Below are 25,500 nucleotides of genomic sequence, written 5' to 3'. Positions count from 1 at the left end.
TCCTCGGAAACCCTATGGGGCAGTTCTGCTCTGTCCTGTAGGGTCGCTAGGAGTCGGAATTGACTGGACGGCAACGGGTTTATGAGGAATTGGAATCGCTCATGAATAATAACTGCCTGTGTGGAGCCTATTTAGAAAAAGACATCTTGACTCAAATACGTGTTCTGCACTTGCTGAGCCCCCACCCTGCTCTGGGAGCAGGCTATTCGCAACAGCCCCAGAAGCTGCTGGGAAGGCCCAGGGTCCTGTCCCAGTCCTAGCTGCCACTGGGACGACACCCTTCGGTGTTCCCTGAGGTCCTGGGATCTCTGGTCAGGGGAAGTGTTTTTGGGACTGCAGTCCAGAGAAAGACACGGACGACCCTTCGATGGCCCTCCAGTAACCTGGTCACTCGTGCGGCTGACACAGAGAGGGCACCTGCTCTGGATGGGCCTGGGCCAAGCGCCAGGGATGCAGGGGAGGTGGGGCCACACTGCCCAGACCTGCTCTTTCTCTTTGGTGTAAATCACACCTATCTGGATTTCCTGGTTACAGAAGCAACACATATTCCTCGTATAAAAATCCCAAACTCTAGAAAAGCATATAATAGACATTCCAAATACATGTCTCAATCAAAAGAAAATAAAATCATTCCTCTCCCTCCGCCTGACTGAGAACCACTTGCTAATACCTGGGGGCCCGCACTTCCTATCTTTTCTTAGAGAGCCCTGGCCACATTCGTAGAATGTGAACAGTGAAAACAATGTGTAATGCAAATGGGAACAACACCGTCGTCGTTAGGGAGGGAGTCCTTACCTGTCTGTTCTGAACTTTTCAGGGTCAGCTCATATGTTAAATCTAAAAAGCAAATAATATACATCAATTTTGGATGGTTACAGTTTATTTAAAAATGTTCATCAGCTCTGAAAATGCAGACAGTATTCTCATAATCAGCCAGCAGGTCCTGCCCAGAAAGATGAGGTTTTTGGTAGCATTGAGACCATCAGTGGCCACGACACTTGCTAGGGTTTAAGAGGGGACCCTCTTTTCCCAGTCCTCCAAAACATACCCCAATAGTCCAAAACTAAGGAGCAGCTTTCTCTGTACATTACACAGGCTACATTTGGGTCATCACTTCCAAAAGGCAGAGACAGCGCTAACCGATGCTGGGTAAATGTCTGAAATCCCCGGTGTGCCACGACAGTGCCGTCCAGGGCTAAGCCTGGTGTATCCCGGCTCTGCTCTGAGGCCAGTGTTTACAGGGCCTGCGGGGGACGACGGCCCCCCACCCCGCTCACTCTCCCCCTGCAGGGCTAGGACTGGGCCTGTGCCCCGGGGTCCCGGCACCCCGGGATCCCTGCTCCCCGGGTCCCTGCGCCCGGGGTCCCCGTGCCCCGGGTACCTGTGCAGTGCTGCTGCAGCCGCCTGACCTCGGCATGCAGCCCCCGGAGCGTGCTGGCGTGCTCCCTCTGCAGGAAGAGCAGGTTCTTCTGCGCGCTCTGCAGCTGGTTCTCCAGGTGTGTGCCTGCCATGCTGACACCCAGGTGACCTGCGGGGGACACACGCCTGGTCACACCCGGCCACAACGGTCCCCTGCAGGAGGCTTCGTGGAGCCGCTGGTCTCTGGGGGCAGAGGGGAGTTCTCCACCCACCCAGGTAAAGCTGAGGAGACAGACAGAGCCCAAGGGTAGAGGCTGCTCCCGCAGGCACTCCAGGGAGCCCCAAAGCAGGCGACCCGAGCCAAATTACCGAGCGTCTACTACACACAGGTCCGCCCTTGTGTCCATCTCTTCTCCTTCACAGAGGCCGGATTTGTAATCTCAGGACCTCACACCAGGCTTGGCACCTCAGTGACTAACCGACAGTACGGCGCACACACTGATGAGGACACTGGTTACCCAGCCCCACGGACACACAGGGTTATGTACGGAGAAGGGATCCAAGCCCCAGGCTCCCTCATTCCAAACAACAGCTACCAACCTTCAACAGACTGCGACCAGAGTTATGGGTGAAGAGTCGCCCTGCCGAGGTAAGCAGGCTCATGTCCTCAGGCAAACCCAGTGCCTGTGAAATGGGCGAACGCTTCCTCACACGGCATGGGCAACTGGCCAAGGCACAGAGGAGGAGGAAGAAGGAACTCCAGAGGAAGGCCCCCGGGTTTCACAGACCAGGAGGAGCCCTGAATCCACCTTGGGAACTTCCCAAGAAGACATCTGGTGGGGCCTTCTGTCCCCCGAGCCCCGTCTTCCCCCAGCTTCCATCATCAGGTGCCTACTTAGGGCCTTGGATTCTCTGCCTTTACCGTAATTCCGGAAATGTGGTGAAGTCCATGGGTCTTTCTGGAAAAAGCTACCCAAGTAATTCAAGATGCCTCGCACAGCAATGAAAAATGCAAAGGGCAAAATGTGGGTGGTTTGCTTATAAATTATTCTGGGAAATAAACTGCCTCAGAGTACATTTTCCTCCTTTGCTCTGCTGGCAAACCCTCCCTGAATGTGACACCACCTCTCAAAGGGTCCCCAGCGTGTAGGGCATGGCAATATGGTGCCACTGGATGACGCTGGAGATCACGGCCACCCCAGGCTGTCAGCACTTCAGGCCACAGCAATGATGCCTTCTTAATCATAAGGCCAGCAGCAAGTTCACACACGGGCTCTAGAGGTAAGAACGTTTCTAAATGAGAGCTGAAGATGTACCCTTCTACTCACACTGAGAAAGCTGTGTGATCCACTCAGGTAGAGACACTCCAAAGAAGCACCAAAAAACACACAGGGAAATAAAATGCAACAGACAAAGGCTGAGAATGGGAGCCAGTGGTGCCATCCTAACAGAAGGACAGGACAGAGGTGGACAAGAAGGCTGGTTCAGGCAGCGGCAGACATGACACGTGAGCAGTGACCAGTGGAAATGGAGAGCACAGCTCGGCACAAGGGGTCACTGTCCACCTTATCCTAGGAAGCCACCTGGCCAAGTCGGTCACAGCCTTGGAACTTAGCGTCCCTCTGACTGCAATTTAATTTCTTGGAATCTACCACAGGTTAAGAATCACCTTTGTCCAGTAAAACGCAGCTGTAAGGACGGTCACTACAGGGCAGCTGACGGTTGGAAAAGACTGGCCACAAACCAAAACTGCACCAACAGGGAGCTGGTTAAAGACATGACCATGATCACTGCTGCAACACAAAGGTCAGATGCCCCCTGCCTCACCCCAGTAATGAAACAGGAGGCTTTTTGATGATGGCTGCTTATGGTAATAACCGCATTGAGAATTGTGGGAAGAGACTAAGACTCAGGTTGAATCAGTGTTATTTTATTCCTAAGCTGGAAAATCAGTGCCGGGCCCTCTACAGGTAACTGGCCACCAACAGGTTAGTGACACCCTAAGCAGCATTGGCAGGCTGCCCTGATAACCAGTGTCCAAGCAGGGTGTCTTCTGTTCGGAGTCTTAGCTTGGGCTGCAGGCGACACCAGCGCTGATTCCAGTCACACAGGGCTTTACTCCAGCCCTGTGAGCGCCTTACCGTAGGAACGGGCGAGAATACTCTTGCTCCTGAGGTCATCTTTATGCTGTCCCTGCACACATTCCTTGTACAGGGTCCCTGGGCCAGACACCGATTTCTAAATGGATGCCTCGGGGGCAGCGGCCTCAAGGCCCCAATACTAGGTCAGTACCCATACGGCCATTATGTGTGCAGGAAGGAGCCTTGCCAGGAGTGTGGGCCTCAGGCAGTCAAGAACATAGGCGCCCTGCGTGCCGGGCCTTGGGTGCGAAAGGAGCCTCCCCCCAGCATGGAGGCCCTGCAGGGCAGCATTTTGCCATGGTCCATGAACACAGTCAGACACGAGTGACGAGGTCTCAGGGTGGGGGGAAATGGTGGGCTGGTTCAAGGTCAGACTTGTCAAAGAATGAAAAGATGTCTTCTTGCTGGCCCTGCCTCCTCAGACCAAGCAGAAAGAGAAGCTGGATTTGTGGTCCTGTGAGAAACCCTTGAAAGTTACTGAACTTTCTTAGCTCAAATTTCAGAAATTCAACAAAAGGTTGTGAAAAGGTCTGTTCTATGTGCTGTGTGTGTGTGTGTGTGTGTGTGTGTGTGTATGCACTCATGTCTGTGTGTATGGAGCCCTGGTGGTGAAAACAGTTAGCACTTGGCTGCTAACTGAAAGGCTGACAGTTCCAACCCACCCATTGGCTCTGCAGGAGAAAGACCTGGTGTCTTGGTCATCTGTTGTTGTTGTCAGGTGCCGTCGAGTCGGTTCCGACTCACAGCGACCCTGTGCACAACAGAACGAAACACTGCCTGGTCCTGCGCCGTCCTTAAAATCATTGTTATGCTTGGGCTCGTTGTTACAGCCATGTGTCAGTCCACCTCGTTGAGGGTCTTCCTCTTTTCCACTGACCCTTTACTTTGCCAAGCATGATGTCCTCCTCCAGGGACTCATCCCTCCTGATAACACGTCCAAAGTATGTAAGATGTGGTCTCGCCATCCTTGCTTCCAAGGCGCATCCTGAGTCATCTAGTGCTGCCATAACAGAAACACCACAAGTGGATGGCTTTAACAAAGAGAAATTTATTTCCTCACAGTTTAGTGGGTTATAAGTCCAAATTCAGGGTGTCTGCTCCAGGGGAAGGCTTTCTCTCTCTGTCAGCTCTAGAGGAAGTTCCTTGTCCTCAATCCTCCCATGGTCAAGGAGCTTCTCAGGTGCAGGGACCCCATGTCCAAAGGATGCGCTCTGTTCCTGGTGCTGCTTTCTTGGTGGTATGAGGTCCCCAACTCTCTGCTTGCTTCCGTTTCATCTCTTGAGAGATAAAAGATGGTGCAGGCCACACCCCAGGGAAACACCCTTTACTTTGGATCAGGGAGGATACCTGAATAAAGATGGTGTTACAATCCCACCCTAATCTTCTCAACAAAAAATTACAATCACAAAATGGAGGACAACCACACAATACTGGGAATCATGGCCTAACCAAGATGATACACAGATTTTTGGGGGGACATAATCTATGACACCTGGCGATCTGCTCCTGTAAAGCTTGTTGTTGTTGTTAGGTGCCATCGAGTCAGTTCCAACTCACAGCGACCCTGTGCACAACAGAACGAAACACTGTCCGGTCCTGCGCCATCCTTACAATTGTTATGCTTGAGCTCATTGTTGCAGCCACTGTGTCAACCCACCTCGTTGAGGGTCTTCCTCTTTTCCGCTGACCCTGTTCTCTGCCAAGCATGATGTCCTCCTCCAGGGACTGATCCCTCCTGACAACATGTCCGAAGTATGTAAGATGCAGTCTCGGTTGTACTTCTTCTAAGACAGATTTGTTCGTTCTTTTGGCAGTCCATGGTATATTCAATATTCCTCGCCAACACCACAATTCAAAAGCGTCAACTCTTCTTCGGTCTTCCTTATTCACTGTCCAGCTTTCAGATATATATGATGTGATTGAAAATACCATGGCTTGGGTCAGGCACACCTTAGTCTTCAGGGTGACATCTTTGCTAAGACAGATTAGGAAGAAGGACCCGGCAGTCTACTTCTGAAAAGCATTCGCCAGTGAAAACCTTATGAATAGCAGCGGAACACCGTCTGACATAGTGCTGGAAGATGAGCCCCCAGGTTGGAAGGAACTCAAAACATGACTGGGGAAGAGCTGCCTCCTCAAAGTAGAGTCGACCTTAATGATGTGGATGGAGTAAAGCTTTCGGGACCTTCATTTGCTGATGTGGCACGACTCAAAATGAGAAGAAACAGCTGCAAACATCCATTAATAATCAGAACCTGGAATGTATGAAGTATGAATCTAGGAAAATTGGAAATCGTCAAAAATGAAATGGAATGCATAAAACATCGATATCCTAGGCCTTAGTGAGCTGAAACGGACTAGTATTGGCCATTGTGAATCAGACAATCATATACTCTATTATGCTGGGAATGACAACTCGAAGAGGAATCGTGTTGCATTCATTGTCAAAAAGAACGTTTCAAGATCTATCCTAAAGTACAATGCTGTCAGTGATAGGATAATATCCATACACCCACAAGGAAGACCAGTTAATACGACTATTTATTCAAATTTACGCACCAACCACTAGGGCCAAAGATGAAGACACAGAAGATTTTTATCAGCTGCTGCAGTCTGAGATAGATCGAACATGCAATCGAGATGCATTGATAATTACTGGTGATTGGAATGCATAAGTTGGAAACAAAGAAGGATCAGTAGTTGGAAAATATGGCCTTGGTGATAGAAACAACGCCGGAGATTGAATGATAGGATTTTGCAAGACCAACGACTTCTTCATTGCAAATACCTTCTTTCACCAACATAAACGGCGACTATACACATGAACCTCGCCGGATGGAACACACAGAAATCAAATTGACTACATCTGTGGAAAGAGACGATGGAAAAGCTCAATATCATCAGTCAGAACAAGGCCAGGGGCCGACTGTGGAACAGCCCATCAGGTGGTCATATGCAAGTTCAAGCTGAAACTGAAGAAAATCAGAGCAAGTCCACGAGAGCCAAAATATGACCTTGAGTATACCCCACCTGAATTTAGAGACCATCTCAAGAATATATTTGATGCATTGAACACTAGTGACTGAAGACCAGACGAGCTGTGGAATGACATCAAGGACATTATACATGAAGAAAGCAAGAGGTCACTGAAAAGGCAGGAAAGAAAGAAAAGACCAAGATGGACGTCAGAGGAGATTCTGAAACTTGCTCTTGAGTGTCGAGCAGCCAAAGCAAAAGGAAGAATTGATGAAATAAAAGAACTGAACAGAAGATTTCAAAGGGCCTCTCGAGAAGACAAAGTAAAGTATTATAATGACATGTGCAAAGAGCTGGAGATGGAAAACCGAAAGGGAAGAACACGCTTGGCGTTTCTCAAGCTGAAAGAACTGAAGAAAAAATTCAAGCCTCGAGTTGCAATAGTGAAGGATTCCATGGGGAGAATATTAAATAACGCAGGAAGCATCAAAAGAAGATGGAAGGAATACACAGAGTCGTTATAGCAAACAGAATTAGTCGATATTCAACCTGTAAAGCTTACAGCCTAGAAAACTCTACGGGCAACTCTGCTCTGTCATAATAGGGTTGCTATGAGTTGGAATCAACTTGACAGCACCTAACAACAATATGTTGTTGTTGTGTGTCTGTCAGTTTGTACTGTAGGGGCTTGTGTGTTGCTGTGATGCCGGAAGCTATGCCACCAGTATTCAGATACCAGCAGGGTCACCCATGGAGGACAGGTTTCAGCTGAGCTTCCAGACTAAGACAGACTAGGAAGAAGGACCCGGCAGTCTACTTCTGAAAAGCATTAGCCAGTGAAAGCCTTATGAATAGCAGCAGAACAACAATATATATGTGTGTTGCTGTGATGCTGGAAGCTCTCCCATATATATACATATACACATGGAAACCCTAGTGGTGTAGCAGTTAAGTGCTACGGCTGCTAACCAAAAGGTCAGCAGTTAAAGTCTGCCAGGAGCTCCTTGGAAACTCTATGGGGCAGTTCTACCCTGTCCTATAGGGTCGCTATGAATTGGCTCGACGGCAATGGAGTTTATATATACATATACACATACACATACACATACATACATATATATGCACACACACGTCTTAGGCTGGGTTCTGTAGAGAAGCCAAACCAGTAAGTCATATAAATATATAGACAGAGAGATTTACATCAAGGCAATGGCTCATGTGATTGTAGAGGCTGAAGCGTCCCAAGTTTGCGTATCAGAATAGAGGCTGCTCTCAATTCACATAGCTGCACGGGCTGGCGAACCGAAGACCGGCAGGTCGGAAAGCGGGGCTCCTGCGCTCAGGCTGTAAAGATTGACACACTCCAAAATCTGCAGATGAGCTGACAGCTCAAGTCCCAAGAGCCAGAGGCCAGATGAACAGGAGGCAGCGCAGGATCCAGAGAGAGCAAAGAAGCCAGGACGTCTGCTTATATCTGGATGCAGGCCACACCCCCAAGGAAGTGCCCTTTCAACTGACTGCTACTCACAGTAGATTCAATCATGGGAGTGATCACATATAAACAGAGAATCATGGCCCAGCCAAGCTGACAAACAATCTTAACCATCACCATACACATATACATACATAAAAAAAAACCCATATGGAAACCCTGGTGGCGTAGTGGTTAGGAGCTACAGCTGCTAACCAAAACGTCAGCAGTTCAAGCTCACCAGGTGCTCATTGGAAACCCTATGGCAGTTCTACTCTGCCCTAAAGGATCTCTATGCGTCGGAATCAACTCGACGGCAATGGGTTTTTTGTTTTTTATATATATACATATACCCGTATATATGTATATAAAACTATAGGAATTCTGTCATTGAGTAAAAACAGCACAATTACAGACTTCTGAAAAAGTTGTTGCTCACAACCTGTGGCTTAGAAATAACGTGCCTTTACAAACATGGGGTTGCTGAGTCCCAGCAGCATGACACCCCATCTGTCACCCCTGGCAGCCCACCTCTGCCATCACCTGCCGACCCTGCGGTTCCTGAGCCCCATGGGCAGTCTGCTTCACTGCCTCTGGGGGCTGGTGCGGGCCCAGCCATGAGCCTGTCCTGGTGACCGCATAGGTCAGCCAGTGACCCGGCGGAGGAAGGTGCCTCCTTCCGACCCGGCTCCTTCTCTCACAAAGCAGAGCACTGAAAAGCCTTGGCGTCAAATGCAGGAAAAGCCCAGGACTGCTTCTTGGTCTTGCAGTAGAGAGATCTACTTTCTACGCGGCAACTCCGAGTGGTTCCTGGGATCACTTTCCTCACCTCACCAGCAACGTTAGTTCCCAGGACCAGAAATGGATCTTGGACATGGGGACTTGGATGAGATGCTTTGCCCTAACTCCAAAAGGATGGACTCAAATCTGAGATTTTTCTCGTTAACAGAAAAAGCAGAGCCTGTATTTTAGGGCTTGCCATTGAGGAGAAAGAAGACTTTTCATTTGATCCAGCGCTTGGTGAGTCGAGAAGGATAAAGAACCAACCTAGCAATGTGGATAGTCCTTCCTCCCAGCAAGTGCTGTCGCCACCCACCCCGCTGCTCTCAGGGGAGTTGGTCTCCACGCTAGCATGTTGCCTGTCACACCCAATTCATCACCATGTCTGTGGGTCCTGCTTCAATCACATTTCTCAAACCCACCTGCCCTTCTCCACCTCGACTGCCCACGCCATCATCGCCCTCACCTGAGTCACTGCAAAGTCCTCCTCTGTTCCACCCTCCACATGGTAACCAGAGTGATTTCAAAAATGAGACTGTTAACAGCCTGTGTCCCCACTGTTTGGAGATCAGGTCAGGTCCCAGCCCCTTGCCTGCTCTGCCTTCTCCCGCCCCCATGCCCCGCCACACTCTTCCACCTGGGCGCCTGCTTATGGGTCCCTGCTCTGCCCAGAACACTCTTCTGGGCCCCTCTGTTCTGCCCCCCTTTTCTTTGAGTGAACATCCACTTCTCCAGTAGGTCTCAGAGGAAGGTCACCTCCTCCTGGAAGCCCTCTGGTGCCCCAGGCCCGCCGAGGCACGCACCCCATAGCACCAGCACTTCACACCCTGTCCACATCTTAGTTAACTGTCTTTGAGACAACGGTATTACGTAAGCGAGTCCTCCCCGCCCCACAAACCACAGGCCTTTCCACCGCTGCATCCTAAGCCCTAGAGCAGCGCCGGGTGCACGGGGGCCTTGCGAAGCACTTGGTGGCCAGCCCGCCATCGGGAGTGTGGCTCCAGAGGAGCATGGGGCCTTTGTGGCTGGCCAACCTTGTTTCCATGAACTTCCAGCTTGGACACTTGATTTCCAGGCACTCTTCGCTCAAAGGACACCTGATATACTAACATCTACACAAACCAGATTGCACACCACTTTTGTGCCACACTGACGGTAGGAAACGAGGTGTGTCTGGTCTTGAAAATACATATTTGCCTTTATATCTGATTGAAGAGGGCAGGGAGGGGCGTATAGGGACCCAGGAGAAAAACATAACCTCACCATCCACTTCATCCCAACCACAGTGTGATACTAATTTCATTTGTAACACATTTAAATATGATTTCAACCAGCGCCCACATTCTAACCTTCACAGTAAGCGGGCTATTTGGAATTGTAATGACCCTGTATTTTCATCAACCCCACTGTGGTAACTACAGAAAAGCGTCCTTTTCATTTCTCACGGGCAGACTGTCTCGGTAAGGAGAGGTGCTGGGCGGACAGGAAGTGAAGGATGACGTGTCATGAGGACCAGCCAGGTGAGTGGGGGTGGCATACACTGGAAGCGAGGATTTTGCCACGCCCTCATCTCCAGTCTGAGTGATGGGCTCCTTCCAAAGTCCTTCCTGACTAAAAGTCTCCCCTGAGGAGACATGTCTGTATAGGGTGCTCCACAGCTGGGAGGGTGCACACCAAAGACACCTGGCCCTTGAGGCCCTAGGAAACACACCACACTTCCACGGGGTAGCCACGTCACTCAAGTATTTCCTCATCAGCTTGGGAGGGATAAGCACTCCACTGACTTCCCAGGGACTGAAGAGTTGCTGCAGCTTAAAGGAAGGTGATACTTTTACTTTTTATCCTCACTATTTTTTTATTGGTGGCCCACGATCGCTGTAATGATGTAATCCTTCCAAGAAGCTGCCACGGACTATTCGGTCCACAGAGACACAGCTGAAAGAGGTGAAGACTTTGGAGGAAAAAAAGGAATCGGTCCAGAGAGGCTTGATTCGGCACCATAAGACACTTTTGGAGTCAGACAGGGACCAGTGTTTGTGACCCACCCAAAAGGGTCCGCATGCCGGGTGAAGGTGAAGATGTCGCGTCCCCCACAGATGCAAAATTCAGCCTGAGCGGTGGCATTCACCTGCGTGAGCCCCTCGGGTCAGACGGCAGTGGAGGGCAGCAAGGAGAGCACAGCCTACAAAACATGGCACTTTTTGTATCACAGGACACACGCTGCAGATGGTGGGCTCTTTGTCCTCAGCCTTCTGTCTCGAGGCAATTCAACTGATTTCTGGGCAATGTTGGGTGCCTTTGGCAATTTTACAGTTATTTGCTACACCACAGGTAACACTGCAGGTGGGTGAGTCCCTTTCTCCAGGAGGCACTGCCCTGCAGTGGGGACGCTGGGACTCCGAGTGGCTGTGGTTCCAGAGCCTACGGCAGCGGCAGCCGGCAGGTGAGCTCCCGTGAGCGCACGGCTCTGCGTCCGAAGCGCTCCGGGAAGGCCAGGGCCGCGGGCATTGCGAGCAGGTCTGCCGAGGGGTCCTCTTGGCTGGGATTGGAGGGGAAGCCACACATACATATTTTCTGGTGAATTCAGCAGGTATTGCACTCCCGTTGATTTCCTATTCATGCTACGCGTTCAGAAACTTAACACTTGCAAAAGGCTTTCCATTCCAAATTCTATGGAGATGGCTCTGAAGACCTGGCCCAGACAGATTCCCAGGCTGGGGGGAATATTAATGACTTTTCCTAGTGATGGCAAGAGAGACTGAGGACCTCAGTGATCCCACTGAGCACTCTGGTAGCAGGACCAGTGGCCTGTCAGTAGCTGGAGTCTGCGTCTCGCTTATTTCAGAAGTGATGCTCTTTCCTTGCCTAGGGCCCGACAGCATCAGCGATGACTCAGTGCTTTTATTTATGGACCCTCTTCACTTGTCAGAGCACAAAGTGCTCCCTGCCACTTGGACACCATTTGTTCTCACCGGGCCCCTCTGAGGAGACACAGGAACTTGTCGACATAGAAGAAACGCCGTGCCTGGGCCTGCGTCTCCTCCTGGCACTCAGGCTTGTGGGGAGGCTCTGGAGCACTGGGGCTGATTTCTTTGCGTGCAGAAATTCAGATGCTTTCAGAATGCGCACTTCAAATCTCTCACACTTGGAAACCCCAGAGGAAAAATGAAGATGGTGCCCAACACGAAACTGGGTCCTGGGAGGGGGCGCACATGAGCCCGAGGTCGGGATGGGGTGGAGCTGCTCCCCACACCCCTGCGTCCAGATGACAGAATCGTGCTGTTGCCTACAGCACACAGGCTCATAAACTAGCCCCTCTCTTCATAGCAGCAGCGTTTTCCGGGGAGTTACAAAGTGAGATGGAGGTGAGGAATTCTGGGCCCAGTGGTGCCTTTACAGTGAGGCACCCCTGTGTTCAAGTGTCCGGGCTCCCTGAGTCCCGACAGGTGGCCTGCTCCACAGGGTAGGGTGCGCTCTCCCCTTCCCGTTCCGGGCCAGAACTAACAGAGCATGCCTGCTGGGCCATGTCACCTCTAGGTCATCCCAGGCACAAAACAGCCCATCGGCACAGCCGCCAGCTCTGGAAGCAGCCCCAAATGTTCAAGTGTGGAGGAAGCAAGGCCAGACCCATCCTTGCCCTTCCTGAAAATTCGACTTTCTTTTTCTTTAAGGACTCTCTTCTGCTCAGACTCCCAGCATGCACACAGTCTCATTTTCAAACAACTCTGACACGTCACGTCCCTCCAGTGTCACTCCGATGCTACTGGGAGGAGGCCCTACATTCCCTGAGGCCCTTCCTGGTTGGCCTACCCCACACCAGGTGCCCTCTGGTCTCTGCTCCATCAACATGGCGTCCTCTCCCCACCCCTCACATCTGCCACACCCCTCTAACACAAGGCCAGGCCTCCTGTTCCCGCTGTCTGGGGTGCTCTTGGAAAACCACCTCCCACCACATGGGAACTCATGTACTCCATATGTGTTCAGGTGTCTCACACTGCCCCTTCACGGTGCCTGGGGGAGGTCTAAACCACAAAGCGCTGCGGCCACACAGATGTGAACCTGACCTCATCCCATAATTTCTTAACATGCCACCAGCAATGTTTTTGAAGTATCCCTACACCACATTTCTTAGACTAAAAGGAATGGACTATCTTTGGTAGGAGAGGGTCTCAGCATTTGGGCAATCCAAAATAGGCCTCTCTTTTAGGTCCACACAAAGCCCACGGAAATAAGGGTAATAATTTTAGAATCTAAAGAAATAGCAGAGCAGTCCTCACGAGGTGGTTGTGAATTAGTTATAACACAGCTATTTTCGATGCTCGTCATGAATAAGTAATAACCCCTTCCCATTTGGCTCTCTCCTCCCTGCGCGGCCGGAACAAGGGGAGGCCCGCTGCCCTCTCCGTGTATCTTCTGGAAGGCCTGCACCTCGGCAATGGCTGCGGTCCATTCACGGCCCCAGCGCATTTTGTGCATGAGGCCACCTGCGGGCTTTTTCATGGGAACTTTCTGTGCTGCTCTGGGGTCCGGTAGTGTAAGCACTGCCATCAGGAAAAGCGTGCTGGCCAGGGAACAAAGGCAGCCATCGTTGTGATTCAATGTAACAGGAGGGTGAAATCATTCCTGCAGGGAGGTGGTTTTCTAGACAGATTCCTGGATTCAGGAAATGTTGAGGGTGAAAAAAACCTTAGAAAATCAGCTATTCCAACGACCCTTTTGTTTCAAGATGAAGAAACTGAGGCCCAAAGGTTTGCTTAACATCACACAATGAATGGGATAAAAGAGACCACAGCGGACACACTTTTGTTTAGGGTTAAATCTGAAGCCTATCTTGCCACCTAAATCATTGTCACATCTAACTCATTGGGTGGTTAAGCACTTACGGTGTCTGGCACATAGTAGGTGGTCAATACATGTTAGTTTTATTTTATATAACTATTGGTCAGTAGTTATATCAATAAATACACCTCCAAGTTGGTTACTAAGGCCTCCTAGGGTATTTCCCGCATAGTTCCTAAATATGGAAATGAGCTAGCAGAGAAATTTCGGTTGCTTTTTTTCCTAAGAGGGAGACATAAAAGCCCAGAGAAGTAGGACTAATGGATCACATCTACCACTGCCTCCACCAGACTGAGTCCAACACAAATAGATGGTGCCCGGCTACCACCGCTGACTGCCCTGACAGGGATCGCAATAGAGGGTCCTGGACAGAGCTGGAGAAAAATGTAGAACGAAATTCTAACTCACACACAAAAAAGAGCCAACTTACTGGCCTGACAGAGACTGGAGAAACCCTGAGAGTATGGCCCCGGATACTCTTTTAGCTCAGTAATGCAATCGCCCCTGAGGTTCACCCTTTAGCCAAAGATTAGACAGGCCCATAAAACAAAATGAGACTAGAGGGGCACACCAGCCCAGGGGCAAGGACGAGAAGGCAGGAGGGGACGGGAAAGCTGGTAATAAGGAGCCCAAGGTCAATGAGAGAGTCTGCTGACAGGTCGTGGGGTTGTTAACCAATATCATAAAACAATCATGTGTACTCACTGTTTAATGAGAAGCTAGTTTGTCCTGTAAACCTTCACCTAAAGTAGAATTAAAAAAAAAAAAGCACAGAGAAGCCTCTGTCCTCCATTTTCACTAGGGAGGGGCCACTCAGGGAAGCAGATAAAGTCGGGCAGAGCAAAGGTGGCACCCTGAGGCACAGTAAAGCCTACTTCTCAGGTGGAAGCAATCCACGGCCCGCTGCAGGAAGCTAAAAAGGGTCCAGGGCTAATTAGGCCATCAACTCTCAACCCAAAATACCTGCTTTTAGGAAAGGAACCTTAATGCCTCAGAAAGTGGGATACTGATGCTACTCAGAATTCAAAATAAGTTAAACACATTGTTTGAGGTTACAGAAAAAAAAAAAAAAGCCACTATTTCTACTTGTAATTTTATGTAAGAAGTCACACTAGTAAGATATTTGAAAATCCCCAAGAATTAGGGCGCGCGCACACGCACACACACACGCACACACACACACGGAGAAATCATTTCAGGGAAGTGTAAGCACTCAGCAATCACTTCGGTAATATTTTGGAAAAAGAATAAACACCATTACAAAGTGGAGGCCAAAAAAAAAAAAACAACAAAAACTGTTGAAAGCAAAAGGTGCAATTATTTTTTTACAGTGACAAAAGTTTTCGTTAGTTATTCTTAGAGTCTCAGGGATTTTTTAAATTAATAAAAATAGCAGCCGTGGTTAACTGGCCAGCAAGGGAGTCAGACTCTTGGGTTCTGACTCTCACTTGGCTACTTCCAAGCTTCTGCCTCTCCGCGCCCTCCCCTTTCTGTTCCCCACCCCGAGGGGTAAGAGGGGTATTACCAGTCCTGAGGGTACCACAGGAGACAGTGGTTGGAAGGAGAAAGGGAGAGACTGCAGATAAAAACACCTAGTAGTTTCTCTGGCTTATGGTGATAAAGTGGTAACTGAACTAAATTTAGACTCATTCAAACATGAAAACATTAGGTGGTGTGGTTCTGTGGGGCTCCTGCTCTCTGGCCAGGCAGCTGACATCTTTTAAGAGGCATGTCTCTAAAAGCTAGAACTGGAAACCCAGGGCACAAAGTAACCTGAATGTCAATAGTGGGTTAGCGTGGCCCCTTGACACTATGCAGTGGCTACAAAATCGATTAACGAAGATCCATACGTATTGACAAGGAAGTATGTCTATGTTAAGTTTTAAAAAGTATGTTAAAAGCTTTATGTATACGATCGCGTTTTTGTAAACGTGAGAAAAAATCTAGACAGATATACAAAATGGTCACAGCACTTAGCTCTGGATGGCGGATTCTGGGTGGTTTGTACTTTGTAGAAATTCTATTTTGGTACTATCTAAAATTTCTTTAATGATGAACATATATTACTTTACAGTCAGAAGAAAATTATACAGCAATTTCCCTTAAAAGAGAACCACTAAATATCCACTAGGAAAGCGGTGTCATTATGTTTTAGTAAATCGTTCTGGGGTAGTCTTGGACTGCTAGGACTGTGATCAGCTTACCCGTACCAAGAAGTAACGGGAAATCTTTCTTTACAAAAGTAGCCAGTTAGTGTCCCCAAGATACGCAGAAAACGATCTTGATGAGCAAGCGAGTACCTTCTTCCCCCCACCCCCCACGCATCACGGCATTCCTGTAAATCTCTGACATCATCCGTCATAAAACACAAGGCCCATCGCAATCCCTCAGACGCTGACAGCCGCTTCCTTCTGAAAGAACGCGCAGCCTCACATTAAAGCTGTAATAGATGTGATCAGAGAGATTAGCAATTAGACATGGAAACATGATCTGCGGCCTGTCTGGGAAGTCGGCAGCCGCTGGAGGCCACACGATGGATTTATTAATCGCTTTCTCTGCAGTCTGATTATCTCATACTTTTTATAAGAGTCTTTATTTAGCTTCTTTCAAGAACCATGTCATATGCCTGGTTGGGGCTTGGCCCCTCGTGTGGACATGCCTCCCAGCGAAAGCACATCTGTATTTCAGGTCGTCTCAGAGTGCCTCTAGGCGGCAAATGCCTGAGCTGGTGTGGTCTGTACTCACAAAGGGACCTCCTGGAAGTGCCCTGGGCCTCAGGAAGCCTGGCCAGCCCCACCCCGGGGGCAGGAGCACCAGCACCCCCTTCCTTCCCTCAGAACCAGGAGGTGTTGCTCCTGCCAGTTGTGGGCCAAATGCCTGCACAGAGTCAGCTCAGCCTCTTCTATAGCAAAGAGAAAGTTCTAGCGAGAAGCTGCTTCTCGAGGAGGTGGCAGCCAAGCGGGGGGGGGGGGGGAGGGGGGGGTGCTGTGCAGGCTCAGGCCCGTCAGGCTCGCTTTCCCTCCCCTTCTGGGCAGCCTCCAGGATGACCACCCTCTGGGTCATCCTGAGCATTTCATAATTTATGAAACAGTCCCATTTCATAAGCTAGAGCTGAGAACACTGGCAACGAAATAGACAGCATTTGGGAACTTCTAACAAGGTTGTCGCTTACTAAGACGATCCTGAGCCAGCAATTTAGGGACATGTACATTTTACAACTTACCATACAAATGGTCAGTGATATTTTCCTTTAATGGGAGGATTACAAGCAGGCCACATCTCATTAGGGTCTCCATTTCCCCGTTTCATGTGATAACTAAAGATTTTCATTGTCTACTGGATGATAACTAAAAGGTACAGTGACCACAAATGCCAAACTTTCACACAAATGAAAAAGGAAAAAACAAAAACCAGAACCCATTGCTGTCAATTTCAACTCATAGCGACTCTGTAAGACAGAGAACTGCCCCACTGGATTTCCACGTAGCGCCTGGTGGATTCAAACTGCCATCCTTTTGGTTAGCAGCCATAGCTCTTGACCACTGGCCACCACGGCTCCGATGACAGAAGCAGCATTTCTTACACTCTAGTGATGGCTGGCCACTGCCTACATTGTCTTTTCTAGCCCTACATGACTTGCTCACTTGCTTTTTAAAATCTCTATGGTTTGCCAAACAGAGGAACCATTTCAACTGATGTCACTGACTGGGCTTCTACTTTGTGGGCCTGCCTAATTATAGCATAGGTTTTAAAGAAAGTGTTCACTACCTGAAGCTATGCACACGTTCATTCAGCCACGCTTTCTCTTTATTACAAAACGGGAAATATTTAGCCAAGCCCTTACTGGGCCTCTGGGAAGATGAGTGTCACTTGTAGGTAGAGGAAGGATTATGACTTTCTCCTTGTGATAGAGCAAAAAGAGCTCTGCCCGGCCCCAGCCATTAGAATTTAGCTATGCAATCAAACCAAAGCAAGCCAAGGCCTCTGACCTGCCCTTCTGCAAGATGGGCCCACACTAATTACTTCCTAAGTACTTTAAGTGGGAGGACCTTAGAGATCTCTGAAATTATTAAAATAGTCCAACAATAGTCAATTCAGTGACTAAATTCACCACAGTAAGGAGTTTCATTTTGGTAATTACATCCTTCTGGTGATCATTAATATTGGTTTTTATTGGACATTTGTTTCTATGGAACAACTTAGCTTTAGTACCAGTATGTTTAAAACAAGATAAACATATTCTTTTAAAGAAGTCATTTACCATGTTCCTAGATCTTCATTTCCTCTAAGTGGTTTCTGATGGTTTCAGCATGTCCACCTAAGGGTTTTTGGCCCTTTGACCTTCATCTACTGGATGAATCAATTCTCTCAGAGTCTCCTTCCTGCCAGCTTCCTATGCTGTGTGGAATAAGTGAGGCACATTGCTGATGGCATCTCAGACTGGTGGACTCCCATCAGGTTCTTCCTATTCACAATGATTCTTTATTATGTCAGTGGGCAAGAGAACCCCCAGAATCCTATGTTCTGGTGCCTCACGCATTAAATTCCAGGGAAGGGGAAAAACTCCCACAAAACATCTATCCAGGAAGAGTGTGTCATGGAAAATGAACACACAAAGCTATGATCCAGATGAAGTTGGTAAGTGTGAGAATGATGCAAAGGTAAGCAGTGCTGGGCATCTGTCATTTTAGATCTTATCTTTGCAGCCACAAGGAGCTCTGGTGACGCAGTGGTTAAAGCACTTGGCGGCTAACAGAAAGGTCGGTGGTTCAAACCCACCAGCTGCTCCATGGGGAAAAAGGCCTGGTAATCTGCTTCTGTAAAGGATTACAGCCTAGGAAATCCTATGGGTCAGTTCTGCTCTGTCCCAGGGGGTCACTATGAGTTGGAATCAACTCGATGGCAATGGGCTTGGTTGGCGCAGTTGTTAAGTGCTCAGTTGCTAACTGAAAGGTTGCCAGTTTGAACCTACCAGCTGCTCCATGGGAGAAAGACGTGGCCGTCTGCTTCCATAAAGATTTACAGCCTTGGAAACCCTATAGGGCAGTTTTACCTTGTCCTACAGGGTTGCTATGAGTTGGAATCAACCTGACAACAACGGTTTTTATTTTCTTTGCAGCTGCATTTGGATATTAGATATGTTGTGTGTGTTGTTACATTGTTGTTGTTGTACGCTCATAGTGACCCAGGGTAGAACTGCCCTATGGGGTTTCATAGACTGTAATATTTATGGAAGTAGATCACCAGGTCTCTTTTCATGCAGAGCAGCTGGTGGGTTTGAACCGTCAACCTGCTGGTTTGCAGCCAAGCGCTTAACTGCTGCGCCACCAGCTTGGTGGTTCAGGCTCACCAGGGCTCCATTAGTACATTAACCCAGTAGAAGTAATGAAAACAAATAAGAGGCAGGATGACTATTTTATGGATTATCTATCAGCTGTGGGAAGAGCGCAAAAGAAATTGGGCAAAGCAAGCAACCTCTGCATCTTGTGAGCCTTAGGATTCTTTGAGCAATGGGATACACTGCTTTCTTCCTCTTACTGTCCTGTACCTTACTTGTCCTGTGCATTTTGCTCACCTTTCCGTTTGTACAACTACTTCTGTTGTGTTTTCCTCCTAGCTGACCTCATGTTCCCGTGAGGAAATAATGAGAACCTTTGGTTCATGACACCTTCTTCTAGGGCCTACTTTTAATAATAAGTACCAGATATACCCACATCTTGGGAACTTGGCAATTTTGGTTTGGAGTGCCCAGATTTTCCATTTGAAGTTCAAAATTCTAGGTTGGGTGTTTCAGCGTCTTCTGGTTGATCCAGGTCGAGCTATACTACTGGCAGGTCAGAAGCCTGGAGAGTTTGTTTTACCCCCTGGTTTTCAGAAGAGGGAGGCTGCTGACCTCAGGTCATACATGGCAGACACTTTCCTTTCTGGTTGTGGGAGAGTGTGGGCAGTTTCCATCCCAGAAGGTGACTGAGATGCACGCCACACAGTGCTTCCTGAGGGGGTGATCACTTCCCTGAGGCATGTCCTAACAAGGACCAGGTTAGATCACCATCTATCCATCCTCTCCAGGCTCTGCCCCAACACAGCCTTTGGGTTTGAGCCATCTGGGCAAGGAAACACTCCAAGGCGTTTTGTAATTGTGAAAAGTTGAAAATCACCAGTAAAAATAGTCATTATGGCTGTAATTTACCAAGTGTCTATGTGCCTCCGTGTCTATGAGGAAAATCACTTCCTGGAACAATCCTGCAAGACAGGCTGATTATACCCATTTTCAACAGAGCCAAGGCTCGGGGGAGTAAAGATACTGGCCACATGACAAACACTGAGTGGAGGAACTAAAGGCATATCTGTGTCCAAAGGCTGCGCTGTCTTTGCCTGGTGCCTTCCTGGAGCATTCTTCTCCAATCCAAGCCTGTGGTGTGTGGGACCAGCAGCTCTTGGCGATAAGGATGAGCTGCCTTTTCGCATGGGGAAACAGTCAGTTTGGTTGCTTCCTGTGCATTCTGGAACACTCCCTCCAGGTATGGTACGGCCACTGCAGAGTGGGAGTGGTACGACCGTGCTGACAATGACAGCTGTCACTTAACTAGTGCTGGCTGTGTGGTGGGTGCTGCGCTCAGTGCCTGCCATGCCTTCTCTCAGATCTTCACAACAGCTCTACGTGTCGTCTAGTGTTACCACAGCTCTATACACAGAGAAGCTGAGGCGTAGAGTTTCAGTAACTTGCTTCATTGGAGTCACATATAAACTTGATGCTTTCCTGGAGCTTTGTATCTCCTCCTTCCCCTTTCTTTCTAAATAGGGAAAAATTGTGCTATCGTAGGTCTACATTTACAGTCAGAAAAGATCTGACCCTTGGCTCAGGATTTCTTTGAGCTGAATCTGAAAGCATCCAATGACAAGACTTCATCAAGGTGACCTTCTCCATCAGTTGCAGTCTGGCTGAAGGGGACTGTACGGAGGAGCTGTGCTTACCTGAGCTACAGCAACGATACAGGTTAGGGGCTGAGGACCCCGGCTCTGGATCCAGACTGCTGTGGTCTGAATCTCAGCTCTGCCACATTTAACTGTGCAATTTGGAGCAAGCTGTATTAACTCTGCGCCTCACTCTCCTCAACTGTAAAACAGGAATACAGCACCTACCTTGTTAGGGTTGTTGTGAAGATTGAGTTTAGCTAAGCAGGGCTGCCTGGCAGAACTTCCTACGATGATGGAAATGTTCTATTCTGCGCTGTTCAGTAAAGCAGCCACTGGCCCCACGTGGCTACTGAACACTTGGCTGGAATGTCTGAGAAATGGAATTTTTCATGTATTTTTAATTTGATCCAAATTAAAATTTAAATAGCCACATGTGGCTACTGGCTACCATATTGGGCAGCGCAGATCTAAAGCACTTAGAACTGTGCCTAGGACCGAGTTTGCTACTATTATTACTCCAATGTGGACAGACACCCAAATGGGTTTTATTTGACCCCAGAAATTCCATTATGGAGAAGGCCTGTTGGTACAGTGGTTAAGCTCTTGGCTGAGAACTTAAAGAATGGTGGTTCGAACCCATCCAGTGGCTCCGCAGGAGAAAAGCCCTAGCAATCTGCTTGAGTAAAAATTACAGCCTAGGAAACTCTACAGGGGGAGTTCTACTCTGTCCTATAGGGTCACTGTGAGTCAGAATTGACTTGACCGCACACAAAAACATCCCACTATGGAGCTGCTGTGGCCTTTTCTCACGCTGCACGGCAGAATGAGAGCGTTTACTCTAAACTGCATGATCATCACGCTATCCCACTTTCAACAAAGGGATGCAGCGCTTTAAGTGCTCACTTGTCTATGCCAAGAAATGTGGAAGACAGCTACCTGGCCAACCAAGTGGAAGAGATCCATATTTATGCCTATTCCCGAGAAAGTGATCCAACCGGATGCATAAATTATCAAACAATATCATTAATATCACATGCCAGTAAAATTTTCCTGAAGATGATTCAAAAGCGGCTGCAGCAGTATATCGACAGAGAACTGCCAGAAATTCAGGCCAGTTTCAGAAGAGGACATGGAACCAGGGATATCATCACTGAAGTCAGATGGATCCTGGCTGAAAGCAGAGAATACCAGAAAGATGTTTATCTGTGTTTTATTGACTATGCAAAGGCATTCGACTGTGTGGATCATAACAAATCGAGGATAACATTGAGAAGAATGGGAATTCCAGAACACTTGTGCTCATGAGGAAACTTTACACACATCAAGACGCGGTCCTTCGAACAGAACAAGGGGATACTGCATGGTTTAAAGTGAAGAAAGGTGTGTGTCAGGGTTGTACTTTTTTTCACCATGCCTATTCAATCTGTATGATGAGCAAATAATCCGAGAAGCTGCACTGTATGAAGAACGAGGCATGAGGATTGGAGGAAGGCTCATAAACAACCTGCATTATGCAGATGACACAACCTTGCTTGCTGAAAGTGAAGAGGACTTGAAGCACTTACTGACGAAGATCAAAGACCACAGCCTTCAGTATGGACTGCACCTCAACATAAAGAAAACAAAAATCCTCACAACTGGACCAATAAGCCACGTCATGATAAATGGAGAAGAGACTGAAGTTTTGAAGGATTTCATTTTACTTGGATCCACAGTCAACACCCATGGAAGCGGCAGCCAAGAAATCAAAAGATGCATCGCATTTGGCAAATCTGCTGCAAAAGACCTCTTGCAAGTGTTGAAGAGCAAAGATGTCACCTTGAAGACTAAGGTGCGCCTGACCGAAGCCGTAGTGTTTTCAATGACTTCACATGCATGCGAAAGCTGAACAATGAATACGCAAGATGGAAAAAGAATTGATGCCTTTGATTTGCGGTGTTGGCAAAGAATATCGAATATACCATGGACTGCCAAAAGAACGAACAAATCTGCCTTGGAAGAAGTACAACCAGAATGCTCCTTAGAAGCAAGGATGGCGAGACTGTGTCTTACATACTTTGGACATATTATTAGGAGGGATCAGTCACTGGACAGGCACATCATGCTTAGTAGAGGGTCAGTGAAAAAGAGCAAGGCCCTCAACGAGATAGATTGACACAGTGGCTGCAACAATGGGCTCAAGTGTAACGATTGAGAGGATGGCAGAGGACTGGGCAGTGTTTCGTTCTGTTGTGCACAGGGTCGCTTTGAGTCGGAACCGACTCGATGGCACCTAACAACATCCCAATTTACAACTTCATTGCACTAACTGCTATCTAAAATTATTTATTATCTACCATCCTGTCAACTACAATGTAAACTCCACAAGAACAAGGACTTTTCTGTCTTGTGCACTGCTGTGTCCCCAGCATCTAGGATAATGAATACCTGTAGTAACCTGAGCTAGCCCTTTAAGAAGGGGTTCTCTGTAGTTGGAAATTAGCGATGATCTCACCCCATGTTTGGTCTAACCCTCCCTCTCCCCCATTAGGTAGTATATTTTGTTTTGGTGAGAGTACGAAGGCTTAGGAGTATTTCTGATTGGCATGAGGATCAGGTAGAGGGAAGGAGTTAGTTCAGGAATGCCTTCAGGGGATTAGGGTCAGTGGGAAAATGCTCCCCAATAAACAGACTGTTAAATCATCAAGCCACTTACAAATTATATCAAGTTTTGTGGGAAGGAAAGTGTGGACTTGTTGGAGACCTTCATGGAGTTTGCGACATGCAGTATCTTAGCCATTAGCCAGCAAATGGTGTGCAGACAGTGGGTGCTGCTAGCTGGCACCTACGTGAGCCGACCCCGTGACTATGCAGGTGGCATGGCCTCAGGCTCCATGTGTGGCTGTGTCGTGTGTACACCCGTCCACGATCTACAGACTACTCCACAGAGATGAGAAATTCAGGAAACGCCGGTGCCAAGCTTTGAGGATGGTCCTACTGGTCCATGATGAAATGAGAAAAACAAGGACAACGCAGCGAGTTTTCCACAGAGCTAAACTTTATTCAATCCAAAGGACAAGCCTTTAATTTTCATTGTAGAATTTCCCAGTTGAAACGTGTGCTGTCCCATGAATTCTGATAGCCTGGGATCCTCTAATTCACCGGGAGGTTACGGTGATGCCAAGAGCTTACCATGTGAATGGGTCCTGCGTTTTCGTTCACAAGGCCTACTAGAACGGGTTGGCCAATCACGTCCTTATAAACGTGCACCTAGAGGTTACAGGTCAAGCCAGCATGGTTCTAAAGTGCCCACTGCGTACTCAGTTCTATGTGTACAGTGCATGTGGGGAAGGGAGACTCAGCCACTAGAGTACAAAGAAATGATATACAGTTAAGCCCTGTGAACTACATACAGCAAGAGCAGAGGCCCAGAAGCCCAGAAGGGTAACCGGTAAAAGCGCACCCACCACAGCACCTGAAGCTCTCTTATTCACCTGCCTGTCTCCCACACCAGACTGTCTAAGTCCCTGGAAGGCAGGCACTGTGTCTCAGGTATTTTAGCATTCCTAGTACCTACGAGGAAACCCTGGTTGTATAGTGGTTAAGAGCTATGCCTGCTAACCAAACGGTTGGCAGTTTGAATCCACCAGGTGCTCCTTGGAAACTGTACGGGGGCAGTTCTACTCTGTCCTATAGGGGCCACTATAAGTCTGAATCGATTTGATGGCAACGGGTTTTTAGTACCTACAGGGTCACTGTGAGTCGGAATCCATGGCAACAGGTTTTTTTCAGGTTAGTATCTCACACTTCGCCAGGCACATGGAGGTAAGCAATGGATGCCAAGTGAATACGGTCTGGAGTCACCAAGGTTTTGATGAGGCAGGGACTAGAACTGAGCCCTAGAGGAAGGGGAGGGTTGAGATAACAGAACATGTTTTGGTGAGGATGGGGAAGGCTGGGATAGTGGGAGCCATCCTTGGTGAGGATGGAGAGGGCTGGGATAGCAGGAGCCATCTCTGCTGAGGTAGGGGAAGGCTGGGATAGCAGGAGCCATCTCTGGTGAGGTAGGGGAGGGCTGGGAAAGCAGGAGCCATCTCTGGTGATATAGGGGAGGGCCGGGATAGCAGGAGCCATCTCTGGTGAGGTAGGGGAGGGCTGGGATAGCAGGAGACATTTCTGGTGAGGTAGGGGAGGGCTGGGATAGCAGGAGCCATCTCTGGTGAGGTAGGGGAGGGCTGGGATAGCAGGAGCCATCTCTGGTGAGGTAGGGGAGGGCTGCGATAGCAGGAGCCATCTCTGGTGAGGTAGGGGAGGGCTGGGATAGCAGGAGACATTTCTGGTGAGGTAGGGGAGGGCTGGGATAGCAGGACCCATCTCTGGTGAGATAGGGGAGGGCTGGGATAGCAGGACCCATCTCTGGTGAGGTAGGGGAGGGCTGGGATAGCAGGAGACATTTCTGGTGAGACAGGCACAAATGAAGCTTGGAAGTAGCGGCGAGACCATCAAGCTGTCCGACACTGAAAAGAACATTCTGGGGAGTGGTAGAAACTAATGTTAGACGGAAAAGCTAGTGTCGGATTTACATTGCATCTGGAAAGCCACTCAGAAAACTTGAGATGGGAGAGAGAAATGGGAACACGGCAAGTTTTCACACAATAGAGAGAACCGAAATGTGCACTTCAGAAAGTTTAGTCAGGCACTGACGATGCAGGAGGAAGGGGATGGGGGTGCAGTCACAACCTGGCCTGTGGCTCTAGGGAACCAGCACAAATACAGACTCACCCGTAATTTTGTGGAGTCCTGGTGGCCCAGTGGTTAAGAGCTGGACTGCTAACCAAAACATTGGCAGTTCGAATCCACCAGCTGCTCCTTGGAAACCCTACGGGGCAGTTTTATTCTGTTCAGCATACCTATTTAATCTGTATGCTGAACAAATAATACGAAAAGCTGGACTATACGAAGAACGGGGCATCAGGATTGGAGGAAGACTCATTAACAACCTGCATTATGCAGATGACACAACTTTGCTTGCTGAAA

The 25,500-nt window shown here is 48.6% G+C and overlaps 1 protein-coding gene across 2 annotated transcripts in view; it reads right to left on the bottom strand.

The window, feature by feature from the left end:
- Positions 1–25,500, bottom strand: part of CCDC92 (coiled-coil domain containing 92) — a 43,559-nt gene that overhangs the window by 2,626 nt on the left and 15,433 nt on the right. For both annotated transcript variants that reach the window (XM_049866160.1, XM_049866159.1), the window contains exons 2-3: positions 1,382–1,528; positions 796–837 (exon numbers count right to left, since the gene is read on the bottom strand). In XM_049866160.1, coding sequence (XP_049722117.1) covers positions 796–837; positions 1,382–1,511 — 172 coding nt within the window. In that variant the 5' untranslated portion in view covers positions 1,512–1,528. The remainder of the gene's footprint in view (positions 1–795; positions 838–1,381; positions 1,529–25,500) is intronic.

The sequence above is a fragment of the Elephas maximus genome, chromosome 22 (genome assembly GCF_024166365.1).
Source record: "Elephas maximus indicus isolate mEleMax1 chromosome 22, mEleMax1 primary haplotype, whole genome shotgun sequence".
NCBI lineage: Eukaryota > Metazoa > Chordata > Mammalia > Proboscidea > Elephantidae > Elephas > Elephas maximus.
Note: the sequence above shows the minus strand (reverse complement) of the source record. Positions and strands in the feature narration are given on the sequence as shown.